The sequence below is a fragment of the Camelina sativa genome, chromosome 12 (assembly GCF_030686135.1).
Source record: "Camelina sativa cultivar CO46 ecotype springtype chromosome 12, ASM3068613v1".
Lineage (NCBI taxonomy): Eukaryota > Viridiplantae > Streptophyta > Magnoliopsida > Brassicales > Brassicaceae > Camelina > Camelina sativa.
Window position 1 is genome coordinate 3,896,213 of NC_141891.1, and position 12,998 is coordinate 3,909,210.

Below are 12,998 nucleotides of genomic sequence, written 5' to 3' on the forward strand. Positions count from 1 at the left end.
TGTTAAGTAAACAATTAGAACCTAATCACACTACAAGCTAATTTTTGGTGAGCACCGACAGGTGATGGGAAAAAAAAAAAGAACAGGCTGTTACCAGAGCCGACAACGTGGCTTCTTCTATTTTTTTTTTGTTAATCCAACAATCATAATTTGTCTTGTACTAATCTGATTTTGCCACGTCACGTATTAAGCTGGCGCGTCTAGTGGGGGAAGCCAACGGTTCACTTCAAAAAGCAGAGAGAGATAACATAAATCGAGCCGAGCCGAGCTTAAACGGTGGGAGAGGAAGAGGCTACCGTCACCTTCTCTACTTGTCATTATTAAAATATTAATTAAAAGAGAAGAAAAAACACACTCTTGTGCGATTAAATAGGCAAATCAGGATTGTAGAAGAAGGCTTGAGATCAAAGATAGAGAGAGAGAGTGACACAGAGGAGAGTCTGTGAACATCTCTCTTTTTTTAGTAGATTGGGTTGTTGTTCGAAGATGCCGTATTGAATCGGTGTACGAATTTTTCCAATTGAATTTGTAATTTCTCATCTGTGTGTCGGTGGCTGCTGCTATGGAGCCCAGTTCCGGCTTGGTTGCTGGATCCTACCGGAGAAACGAGCTTGTTCGCATCCGACATGAATCTGACGGAGGGGTTCGTTGCTTTCTCCTTTTTCTTTAGTTTCTTCATCTGAGATCTCTCATCCAGATTTTTCTATTTCTAAATCTTGTCTCTTCTGGATCCAAAATTGGATCATCAATACTCAGATTCCGATCTTTTTTTTTTTTTTTTTTAATAACACTTAGATTTCGTTTTCACTTTTAGTGTAGTAGAGTTAGTTAGTGTCAGTTGATCCAGTGTCTGAAATTGGAAACTTTTCTGCTCCTTCTCCAATTCTGGTAGTGATCTATCAATTAAATGTCGCATCTGTTTTTATTTTTATTTTTATAAATCTCTTATGGAAAGTGTCGGTGGGTTCAGTTTAGGATTCTTTGAATTTAATTCGTCATCTTCGCTTAACTTTACTCCTTTATTAAGATTTAGCTCAACACTAGATCTCGTTAGTTTCTGCATGGGATGATATAATGCAATGACTGTGTCTTAATTCAGATCTGCTTTTGATTTTGGAGATGGTTCTTGTTTAATTGGGTTTTGATTTAGATCCATGCTGATCTGTTTTGGTAAATTTTTTTTTTTGAAATTCCGTAATGACTAACAATGATGCAATGTTTTGTCAAAGTGCAGACCAAACCTTTGAAGAATACCAATGGCCAGATTTGTCAGATCTGTGGTGATGATGTTGGACTAGCTGAAACTGGGGATGTTTTTGTCGCTTGTAATGAATGTGCTTTCCCTGTGTGTCGACCTTGTTATGAGTACGAGAGGAAAGATGGAACTCAGTGTTGCCCGCAATGCAAGACTAGATACAGACGACACAGGGGTCAGTAGTCTTTATTTTTCTTTCCCGGCAATTGCAAAAATATGGATTTTCTGGTTTTGTTTCGTTGCCGATTTCTTGAACAACTTTTTGAAATGTTGCAGGGAGTACTCGTGTTGAAGGAGATGAAGATGAGGATGACGTTGATGATATCGAGAATGAGTTCAATTACGCCCAGGGAGCTAACAAGGCGAGGCACCAACGCCATGGCGAAGAGTTTTCTTCCTCCTCTAGACATGAATCTCAACCAATTCCTCTTCTCACCCATGGCCATGCGGTAGGGACCTTCATTTTCGCTTTAGACTCTATAGAGTGATTTGTTATTAAAAAGAATTGTTAAATTGGATATTTTGACTTACTGTTCACTTTAATGTTAAATGTGATCAGAAAAGTTTCTAATATTGTTAGTTGTGTCTGTTTTTTAATAGATTGTTGACCTTTTTTCTATACACAGGTTTCTGGGGAGATTCGCACGCCTGATACACAATCCGTGCGAACTACATCAGGTCCTTTGGGTCCTTCTGACAGGAATGCTATTTCATCTCCATATATTGACCCACGTCAACCTGGTATTCATCTATTTTTATCTTTGTGCACTTGGTTTTGATGTGATTCCTATACATTTTTACAACGTTTATATTTTGTGTACTGTAAGTTATTAATTCCGGTAAAAATTGCAGTCCCTGTAAGAATTGTGGATCCGTCAAAAGACTTAAACTCTTATGGGCTTGGAAATGTTGACTGGAAAGAAAGAGTTGAAGGCTGGAAGCTGAAGCAGGAGAAGAGTATGTTACAGATGACTGGTAAATACCATGAAGGGAAAGGAGGAGAAATCGAAGGCACTGGTTCCAATGGCGAAGAACTCCAAATGTAAGTTGAAGTTCTACTAGACCACAAACTTCGTTCTCCAACTCATAAAGTTCTTGTCCGTGATGCTAATGACCAGTCGTGATTTATGATTTTGTCTTGATTCATATTTGAGTTTTTTTGGTTTCCTAATACTCAATTATGGTTCTCGTACATACAGGGCTGATGATAAACGGCTTCCTATGAGCCGTGTCGTGCCTATCCCATCTTCTCGTCTAACCCCTTACCGGGTTGTTATCATTCTCCGGCTTATCATCTTGTGTTTCTTCTTGCAATATCGTACAACTCACCCTGTGAAAAATGCATATCCTTTGTGGTTGACCTCTGTTATCTGTGAGATCTGGTTTGCATTTTCTTGGCTTCTTGATCAGTTTCCCAAATGGTGCCCCATTAACAGGGAGACATATCTTGACCGTCTCGCTATAAGGTTGGTCTCCCACTCTTATCTCTCTCTTTTTTGTACTAACTTGATATCTTGACTTTTCCCTGTAAATTTAATTTCATTTTAGACAATGGTATACATATATGTATATCTTTTAGAAAGGTTGTGACTGTAAATCTTGAATTACTGAAAATGTTAAGTTTCGGACTAAATTCTGATAGAAGCATGTCAAATGAAGTTCCTACTGAGAATAAAGCTTATATAGCATACTGATTGTATTTGATGGTTTAATTTTGGTGTTCTAATTGTAGATATGATCGAGATGGTGAACCATCACAGCTCGTCCCTGTTGATGTATTTGTTAGTACAGTGGACCCATTGAAAGAGCCTCCCCTTGTTACAGCGAACACAGTTCTCTCGATTCTTGCCGTGGACTATCCGGTAGATAAAGTGGCTTGTTATGTTTCAGATGATGGTGCTGCTATGCTTTCCTTCGAATCCTTATCTGAAACCGCTGAGTTCGCAAAGAAATGGGTACCATTTTGCAAGAAATTCAACATTGAACCTAGGGCCCCTGAGTTTTATTTTGCCCAGAAGATAGATTACTTGAAGGACAAGATCCAACCTTCTTTTGTTAAAGAGAGACGAGCTATGAAGGTCAGTTGAAAAGTCCACATGCTTCTCATCCGTTCGACAAACTAGAGTTTACTTACTTTTTCCTTGGTTTGTATTGACAGAGAGAGTATGAAGAGTTTAAGGTGAGGATAAATGCTCTTGTTGCCAAAGCACAGAAAATCCCTGAAGAAGGCTGGACAATGCAGGATGGTACTCCTTGGCCTGGTAACAACACTAGAGATCATCCTGGAATGATTCAGGTACAGTGAGGCAATCCCTAAACTATTTGAGCGTGAGTAACGAAAAAGCAACAACTTTACATTGTTTTGTTTCAAATTCAGGTGTTCTTAGGCCATAGTGGGGGTCTGGATACTGATGGAAATGAGCTGCCTAGACTCATCTATGTTTCTCGTGAAAAGCGGCCTGGATTTCAACACCACAAAAAAGCTGGAGCTATGAATGCTTTGGTTTGTTAACTTTCAAAATCCTATTTTGTCCTCGATTTTATTCTTGTTCGCTACCTAGGAAATTTTCTCGTTGTCTAGCTGTTGTGTCAGTGTATTTTTTCTAGTAAATATGTCCTCTACTAATCCAGCATCTCTTTACATTGACAGATTCGTGTTTCTGCTGTTCTTACCAATGGAGCATATCTTTTGAACGTGGATTGTGATCATTACTTCAACAACAGCAAGGCTATTAGAGAAGCTATGTGTTTCATGATGGACCCTGCTATTGGTAAGAAGTGCTGCTATGTCCAGTTCCCACAACGTTTCGACGGTATTGATTTCCACGATCGATATGCCAATAGGAATATTGTCTTCTTTGATGTGAGTGTCACTCCCCCATTCCTATACACTGTCTCATATTTTTGTAGGATTTACTCGTTTCTGCTGTGGGCTGACTTGGATATTTGTCATCTTGGGCAGATTAACATGAAGGGGTTGGATGGTATCCAAGGTCCAGTATATGTGGGTACCGGTACTTGTTTTAATAGACAGGCTCTATATGGGTATGATCCTGTTTTGACGGAGGAAGATCTAGAACCAAATATCATTGTGAAGAGCTGTTGCGGCTCAAGGAAGAAAGGAAAGAGTAACAAGAAGTATAACTATGAAAAGAAGAGAGGCATCAACAGAAGTGACTCCAATGCTCCACTTTTCAATATGGAAGACATCGATGAGGGCTTTGAAGGTTTGAATGAGCTTACAGTGTAATAACATCACTTCTTCATGTGATGTAAAATCTTACAATCCTTGTTTATGCAGGTTATGATGATGAGAGGTCTATTCTAATGTCCCAGAAGAGTGTAGAGAAGCGTTTTGGTCAGTCGCCAGTATTTATTGCAGCAACCTTCATGGAACAAGGCGGCATTCCACCAACAACTAATCCTGCTACTCTTCTGAAGGAGGCTATTCATGTTATAAGTTGTGGTTACGAGGACAAGACTGAATGGGGAAAAGAGGTCAGTTTTCAAATGCAGCGACAGACTTCTTATGTTCTCTTTCTTACCTGTTTGATGACATCTTATTTGAACTTTTGATAGATTGGTTGGATCTATGGTTCCGTTACGGAAGATATTCTTACTGGATTCAAGATGCATGCCCGCGGTTGGATATCAGTCTACTGCAATCCTCCACGCCCTGCGTTCAAGGGATCTGCACCAATCAATCTTTCTGATCGTTTGAACCAAGTTCTTCGATGGGCATTGGGATCTATCGAGATTCTTCTTAGCAGACATTGTCCTATCTGGTATGGCTACCATGGAAGGTTGAGACTTTTGGAGAGGATAGCTTACATTAACACCATCGTCTACCCTATTACATCCCTCCCTCTTATCGCGTATTGTATCCTTCCCGCTTTTTGCCTTATCACCGACAGATTCATCATACCCGAGGTACGTAAAACTGACCACACTGCCTATTTTCTAATATTGTGAATGTATATTTTCAATCTTCATCGTCTCGTTATTTAAAGCTATAATAACATTGTTGCAGATAAGTAACTACGCGAGTATTTGGTTTATTCTACTCTTTATCTCAATTGCTGTGACTGGAATTCTGGAGCTGAGATGGAGCGGTGTGAGCATTGAGGATTGGTGGAGGAACGAGCAGTTTTGGGTCATCGGTGGCACATCCGCCCATCTTTTTGCAGTCTTCCAAGGTCTACTTAAGGTTCTTGCTGGTATCGACACCAACTTCACTGTCACATCCAAAGCCTCAGACGAAGATGGGGATTTCGCAGAGCTCTACATCTTCAAATGGACAGCTCTTATCATTCCACCAACCACCGTCCTACTTGTGAACCTCATAGGCATTGTGGCTGGTGTCTCTTATGCTGTAAACAGCGGGTACCAATCGTGGGGTCCGCTTTTCGGGAAGCTCTTCTTCGCCTTATGGGTTATTGCCCATCTCTACCCTTTCTTGAAAGGTCTGTTGGGAAGACAGAACCGAACACCAACCATCGTCATTGTCTGGTCTGTTCTTCTTGCCTCCATTTTCTCGTTGCTTTGGGTCAGGATCAATCCCTTTGTCGACGCCAATCCCAATGCCAATAACTTCAACGGCAAAGGAGGTGTCTTTTAGACCCTTATTTATATACGTGTGTGTGTGCATATATCGAAAACGTGCAAAGGAACATTCCAAAACCCAGTGAACCAGGCTGTTGTGGTGATTCCATATCTAAGTTTAGCTTTATCTGAATAGCCAGAGAGTTGTAGAATTGTTCCTACACTGTTGTGATGATTTATAACTTTCGCAGTGGGGAAAAAGATGTGGAAAACCAAATGATACATAGTCTACAAAAGTTCGTTATTTTTTTGTTATATTTATTTTATTTAAAGCTTGTTAGACTCGCACTTCTGTAATGTTGGAACTTTGTTGTTGTCCCAATGGAATTGGAGTTTTTATTTGTCTAGAAATTTGGAGTTTATATACTAAGCTTTTCACTTCAATACAAAAGGTTCAGTCCAAGAGTTTATATGTTAGATAATGTAACTTACTACACTGAGATTGTACTAGAGAAGTCTGCAAGATGAACTGATAGTTGCTTCATAGGACCTGAGCAAGTTCTTGAGGGCTCTGTTTGTCTGAGGGATAATCAAAGTTTTTGTGTGAACTCTTATTAGCTTATCTGAATCAGAATCAAATCAATCAAGAATCCAAAACATAAAAGCAAAGAATGCATCTTTATAATCCCCTCAACATTAGTTTTTGAAATCTCAAGTGGTATAAATTTAAAACTATGAACCCAATAAGTATCCACAATGTGTTTCTGTGATCAACCCCTAAAGTTTGCCATGCGAGTCCATGTAACTTCCAAAATCAGGCTTCTGCTTCTTGGTTGTGCTCGACAAGTATCTTCTTGCAAGCTTCATAACACATAAAAGAGATTCCAGCAGCAGGAACCAACTTCAAGCAACTTGGTCCAAGCCCTTTGTACCAACCGAGAATACCTTCATGCTCAAGTATGGTCACCAGAGCGTGCAACATGTTCTTGTACACAACTCTCCCGCTAACTGCTCCCACCTGCATATGCTTCCGGGCCACTTCAAGAGGGAAAGTCGCAGTGCTCGATAGTGCACCCGCTAAAGAACCTATCAAAAGAGTCTCAATGTTTCCAATCCTCTCCTGCTTTGAAAAACTCCGGTATGCTTTTCTTAAGGAATCATACGCAAAGTAATTTGTAGCTGCATATGGAACAACTCCAATAAGGCTAGGAGCAAGACCCCTGTAAAGTTCTGTGGGTCCTTCCTCGCGTATGATTTTAACAAATGCATCAAGAATCCCCTTGTAAACTCCTCTCTGCAAAAAATTTTGGAAGACCCATTACTCAGCAATAACCGCTATTTCAATGAACTATTCTTGTCAAAACGAACTTTACATGCTCTATGATCCTTAACTATCTCTCACATAACACAGTTTAGTGGATCATTGTTCATATATAGACATTTTGAGGAGCAAACCTGAATAGTAAGGCGAGTCTTGACTAGTTCGAGAGGGTATGTCAAGAGAGTTTGGCTAACTCCAGCACAAGCACCGGCGAGTAATGAAGCTGGAATTGGGATCTTCGATTCCTCACCATGTTCTGGTGACAATTTCTTGTTTACAGTCTCGAATACAAAAAGCTACACATACAAGAATTGCAAATATTTTGAAAGTTCAGTTTTTTTTTCACAGTTTCAACCAAGACAAGACTTTTCACAGATAAAAGAAGTCAACCAATATATATTAGTATAAGAAGTCAGAAACTTGCTCAATCTAAATCTCAATTCCTAAACAAAGAGACATATATATATATATATTGGTTTGATTATGAATTTTGGTACCTCAACGGCTCGAGCAGGTGCAACACGAATGACATTAACCAAATTGCCTCTAAAAAGACCAGTCCAACCTTCATGTTTCATGATTTCACCAAACACTTCAGAGCTCGAGTTTCCACCACTTCCCACCATTAGATGAGTCCTGATTGTCTCCAACGGCGCAACCACAGTTCTAGATACAGCTCCAGCCACGGCTCCGCTCAATAGCCGCCGCAACGAAGGATTAGCGATCTTTATCTTCAGCTTCAGCCCACCTTTCTTCTTCTTCTTACCATTAACTTCTTCTTCCACCTCCACATCTTTCCCCGGCATATACTTGGTGTAGAGATCATTGAGCTGGGTAGAGAAGCTGTTGTTGGAAGGATCAGAAGACGAGAGGGATGCGAATGGATTAGTTTGATTAACGCTAGCGAATAACCCACCAATTGGGAGGTGATTTGAGCTGTTGCTTGGGGTCGAATCGAATCCTAAATCGGAAACTGAGAAAAAACCATTCCTTGAGTCGTCGAACAACTGGATTCCGGTTTTCCCCATGTCCCTCACCCAATTTAGTGATTAACTAAAACCGTAGAAAAGGAGGAAACTTTGTTGGAAAAAGTGGAAATTTCGAAGATGGGTGTTGTGCCGAGACTGAGAGAGAGAGAGATTCGAATCTGTTACTGTTATGTCTCTCTCAGACTCGGTCAATGGGTCGTCTCTTTCGCTGAGATTTTAGGGTTTAAACCAGTCTGCTGCTATTTTTTTTTTTTTTTGTGTTGTTGCTCTTTTTGGGTGGGTAGGTAGATGAGTCAGCCAGTGGGTGGGACGGAGACTGCGTTTAGGTTTTCAGATAATTAAAAAACTATATATATATACTGCTAACTTTTATTCTTATTTTTAAATTTTGATATGATATTAATATTTCTTGTAATCTCGAATTGGGAAGTGCAAATCCACGAGATAATTGCCGACAAGAAAGTGTAAGAGCCCCGTAGAAGTAAGTGTTGCTCGGTTTTGTAGTTTTTCACATGTAATAAACAAAAAAAACCTTAACCGAAACTCAATCGATCTGAATTAAAAAGTCAAATAATTCGATTTAAAGATATACTGTATTTTTTGATATGATATTAGTATTTCTAAAATAGACTAGCTTCGAAAGCTTAAAATAATTTGTAACTTTTGCACCCATTCAAAATCAGGTAAAGATCAAAAAGAAGAAACAAAACAAATTAAACTCCAGTTGACAAGATAAAAATAACTTTGATACTCTTTGGATGTGGTGAAAAGTGAGCAAAGGATTTGTTTGGCGGAAATGAAAAGTTTACTTGGCCATTCCTATATTATACTGTTTCTTATTAGAGAGTCTGTCTGCAGTTAAGACTTGAACGAAATATAAAGAAGTGCCTAAATGTTAGCAAAGGTAAAGAATTGATTTTAAAGCAGAACTGATTATAAAACTCCTACCTCCTTATTATGATGCACGGATAAATAAGCCTACTACTACTACAAACAAATAATGGAAGAGAATGAGCTTGTGGATACAAAATACATACACATCTTTGCAGAATTCAAATATGACCCTTCTGATATGTGTATAACTCCATAGAACACAAAAATCCCGGTGGTACATTGTAATTTTTAAAGCATCATGTAATTATATTAGCCATAACTTAAAAGTTAAAACAACTACAATTCATAAAAACAGAGAATGGCAAAGACGAAGATGATCATACCTAACGCAAAACAGTGAAACCAAAAGAGATGCGCAAAATCCTGCTGAAAAATTCCCTCCAAAGCTACCAAAATCATCCTAACCCTTGAACTTATCCCTCAGAATCCCACACATTCTTCAGATTCACAATCCTATGATCATCATCCATTCTCATCAATCAAATCAATCATCAGTTTCATTCCGTTTAGCAGCACCTTCACTTTCCCTCACTTCCAAAAGCTTCCCAGCAGCCTCTTCATCACTTTGCTGAACCTTCTTCAAAGCATCCTCAGCCTTAGCAGCCTGCAACTTACAGTGATTGTAATAGGCAACACCCAAGAAGGCAAGCCCGTAGCCAAACAGATTGATAGGAGTGACAGTATCTTTAATCACAGACCAAGAGAAAGCAATCAAAAGCCAATCTTTAACCACACCAGCAACATTCATGGTCAAAGCAGAGGTCTTCCCAACCAAAAGGAACACAGCAAGGTTCAAAGCAAACGCACACACAGAGTTAGTTCCAAAAACCACGAAATCGAAGTGGAAGCTCGACGTCTCTCTTAAAACAGGGAGCTCAACGAAGATCCATGGGAAAAACAAGAACACCAAACAACAAGGAGCAACGTAGTACAAAGAAGTGACTGGATTAAGTTTGATATCTTTAGAACTAAGCAAGATCTGTATCAGAACCAACCTCGTCGCCTCAACAGCTACAGCACCGAGCTGAAGCATAACTCCCCAAGTATCGAACTTTGCTTCACCGTAAGCAGCAATGGCGACACCGAAAGAGATGGAGAGCATGTTTGTCATCGTCTCCGATTTGAAAGACTCTTTCTTTAAGAGTACCCCGATTGAGTAAACAGCGAAAGGCATCAGAGCTTTGAGCATCTGAATGAAGAGCTGAATTTGAGAGCCAGAGAGAGAGAGAGTACAAAGCACCGATGGGTACAACAGATCTGATGTAAGTCTCTCGCGTCATTGTTTTAACTGGCTCAACGACTTTGAAGACTTTGATGAGGATGACGGCGAGGGAAGAGCAAAACGCCATGTGGATCATGGTGAGCGTGATCGGGAATGGCCAGTTGTAGAGCTTCTTGTCGAGGATGTATTTGTTGTAGACGATGACGGAGAAGCTGAGGAAGATCCAGATTGATACGTAGGTGTAGGAGAGGATGATCTTCTTGATGACACCATCGCTTAGCGCACCGCCTTTTCCCATGGTGCCGGAGACGGAGGAGGAGGTGATGCGCAGGATAGCAAAAAAGGGCTCTCAGTGTTTGTGTTGGTTATAAGAAGAGAGACTTTACAGTCAATATTAATGGGTTTGGTTGGGTCTGACTAAATGGTAAGCGAAGCGAGAGGGTTAGGCGTGACTACGCTTCTGCCTAATTGCCTACCTAAGAGAGGATTTTATATTTAAGAATATATTGACAAAAAAAATTATACTAGAATCTATTGGTATTCAATATATTAATTTAAGCCGACAAAAAAAAATATATATATTAATTTAATAAATTGTAGTGTTATTCAATATTATTATTGTTTTAATGATAATATGATTTGATTAGAATTTAATATAAATCAAAAGGAAAAAATGTGTGATTTTGATTAAATTTGTCAAATACTCTAAAATCTACTATCATTTTCTCTCTTATTTAATTCTTTTAAATTCAGTCATGGGTGGATATGATGTGCTTTAATTAGTTTACTGTATTACTTACTAGTCAACTAGGTTCGGACCCGCACTTGATTTCAAAAACTAAGTTCGCTATCATGTTTATAATATAGTATTACATATTTATGGAGTTATGTTTGTAATTTTTTTTAAGAACATTTTTTATTTGTTTTTAATTCGGATTAGAAAAAATTTTATCAAATTTGTTTTTGTTATTTATAATGACACCTATATTAAAAAAATATGGTATGTTTATTTCGAGACAGCAAATAGTAAGAGAAATGTGGTGTATCATATGCAATATTTGATATTTTAAAGTTGAAATTAAGATTTTGATCCAATTTTATGATCTCGTCTCATTATCTTTATTTTCTGGTCATGTTTTTATAATTTGATTTACTCGTTGTCATCTCGTAACCAATCGTTCTTTAGTTACCATAAAATTTGGATTGATATGGCAATAGACCTGAATTAAATGTCAATTGGATTTTTTGACAGGTTAATTTTTTATCAAACCAAACCCGTGAAGTGTCAAATAAGCAAAAATCATTAGAAAAATAAAAACTTCCCAAACCGGGTGATGTAAATTTTCAAGTGGGTCAATTTCGTCTCGGTAAGCTAGTTGATGAACTAACTATCCAAATTATTTGATTTTCTCCCGTCACCCAAAATTCTCTTATCGTAATTTACCATAATAGTTTAGATAACGTTTTCTGTTTTCCGAATTACCAGTTTCCATTTCGTACCCATTTTCTTGTCCAAATATTTATAATAAATATGTCAATGAAAATTTTCAAATATATTACCAACCCATCCCATCTTATATATATTTCTCTCAAGCAATGCTTTTAAACCCTGACCAGACCGGCTAGGCAGAGCGGTTTAACCGCGACCTGGTTGGTGTTCCAGTCTGGTGATATACGTAAAACACATCAAAAACAGAAAAAAACGTTTAAGATCCAAAAACCATGGTTAAACTGGTGAGCTGGTTAAACTGGATCAACACATCTTTGGAACCCAATTTTTATGCTAACGTGAAACTGTTATTTATTGGACAAAGTATCTAGTTCTTTTTTTTTCATATAATCTGATGTGGGACTCTACATAACATTTCTAAAATCAAGGGTAGTTTTGTTTTTTGTCTCTTTTTTCTCCTATTATGCGTGTCTAAATGTTTGTCTAATCAAAAAGAAAATCATATTTTTCAACATGAATCCAGAATTCTCATTAAATATTTGAAGTATAACTGATCCATGTATGCTACAGTTAAAAGTAAATGAACCTCTTCTTGAAAATTCAATTAAACATTATTCAATTAGCCGGTTCATACTTCATAGTATATGTTTGATCCATGTATGCTCCATGAAGCATAAATGATCCATGTATGCTTATAATTTATAATGATTATGGGTCCAACATGCCCTTTTTTTAAAGAAATTGAATGGAATGTGTTGTTCCTTGTTTTTGTTACCATTTAGAAGTAATTTATTTTTTGAATTTTAACATGTGGCCCCTACACTATTCCTACTTGTCTTTTTTTTCAAGAAACGTAAAAGAAATTTGTTCATTTTCAAATTTTATAAGGAATAGATTTTCCTATTCATTCATGTTTTATCATTTTTTCTTTTCTGGATCGTTCTTTTTTATTCTTATTCCTCCTCGTTATTTTTGTTCCTTGGTAGATTATCAATCGGAGCCTATGAATTTTTATTTTCAATGGATCGTAGAGATTAATACTTCTTTGGCTTTTAGAATTTCTAAGGAGCATAATTTTTTTTTCTTTTTTTTTTTTTTTAACTTGGTGGTTAGTTTTTTTTTTTTTTGAATTCTTGGTTTCCCTCCTATTCTTTCTAGTCTTTTTTTTGTTCTCTTTCTAAAGTTAAAATAAGACATAAATGATACCTTTTTTATTTCCAGACCGATAAAACCAAATTAAATAAGTTTAAGTATATACAATTTCGAATTTAGTTGTTTTTTTATTATGGAACAACTTTAAACAACTTCCAAAATCTCGCAATTAT

At 37.7% G+C, this 12,998-nt stretch overlaps 2 protein-coding genes and 1 pseudogene across 3 annotated transcripts; 1 reads left to right on the forward strand and 2 right to left on the reverse strand.

Moving 5' to 3' along the window:
• The first annotated feature begins 152 nt into the window (after positions 1 to 152).
• On the forward strand, positions 153 to 6,208 carry LOC104730032 (cellulose synthase A catalytic subunit 1 [UDP-forming]). Its single transcript, XM_010449092.3, has 14 exons — positions 153 to 643; positions 1,235 to 1,430; positions 1,532 to 1,704; positions 1,882 to 1,996; positions 2,108 to 2,297; positions 2,455 to 2,721; positions 2,988 to 3,333; positions 3,414 to 3,551; positions 3,633 to 3,758; positions 3,906 to 4,118; positions 4,218 to 4,482; positions 4,557 to 4,753; positions 4,835 to 5,185; positions 5,286 to 6,208. Exons 1-14 carry the CDS (start codon positions 563 to 565, stop codon positions 5,871 to 5,873), a joined length of 3,246 nt encoding a protein of 1,081 aa, XP_010447394.2. The 5' UTR covers positions 153 to 562; the 3' UTR covers positions 5,874 to 6,208.
• Positions 6,209 to 6,393: 185 nt separating this feature from the next.
• Positions 6,394 to 8,435, reverse strand: LOC104730033 (adenine nucleotide transporter BT1, chloroplastic/mitochondrial). Its single transcript, XM_010449093.3, has 3 exons — positions 7,616 to 8,435; positions 7,253 to 7,414; positions 6,394 to 7,091 (listed from the first exon to the last, which is right to left on the reverse strand). The coding sequence occupies exons 1-3, from the start codon at positions 8,144 to 8,146 to the stop codon at positions 6,612 to 6,614; spliced, it is 1,173 nt and encodes a 390-aa protein (XP_010447395.1). The 5' UTR covers positions 8,147 to 8,435; the 3' UTR covers positions 6,394 to 6,611.
• Positions 8,436 to 9,149: 714 nt separating this feature from the next.
• Positions 9,150 to 10,695, reverse strand: LOC104730034 (putative sugar phosphate/phosphate translocator At4g32390 pseudogene; annotated as a pseudogene). Its single transcript, XR_015574438.1, has one exon. The product of XR_015574438.1 is annotated as a putative sugar phosphate/phosphate translocator At4g32390 pseudogene (transcript).
• Positions 10,696 to 12,998: the final 2,303 nt, after the last annotated feature.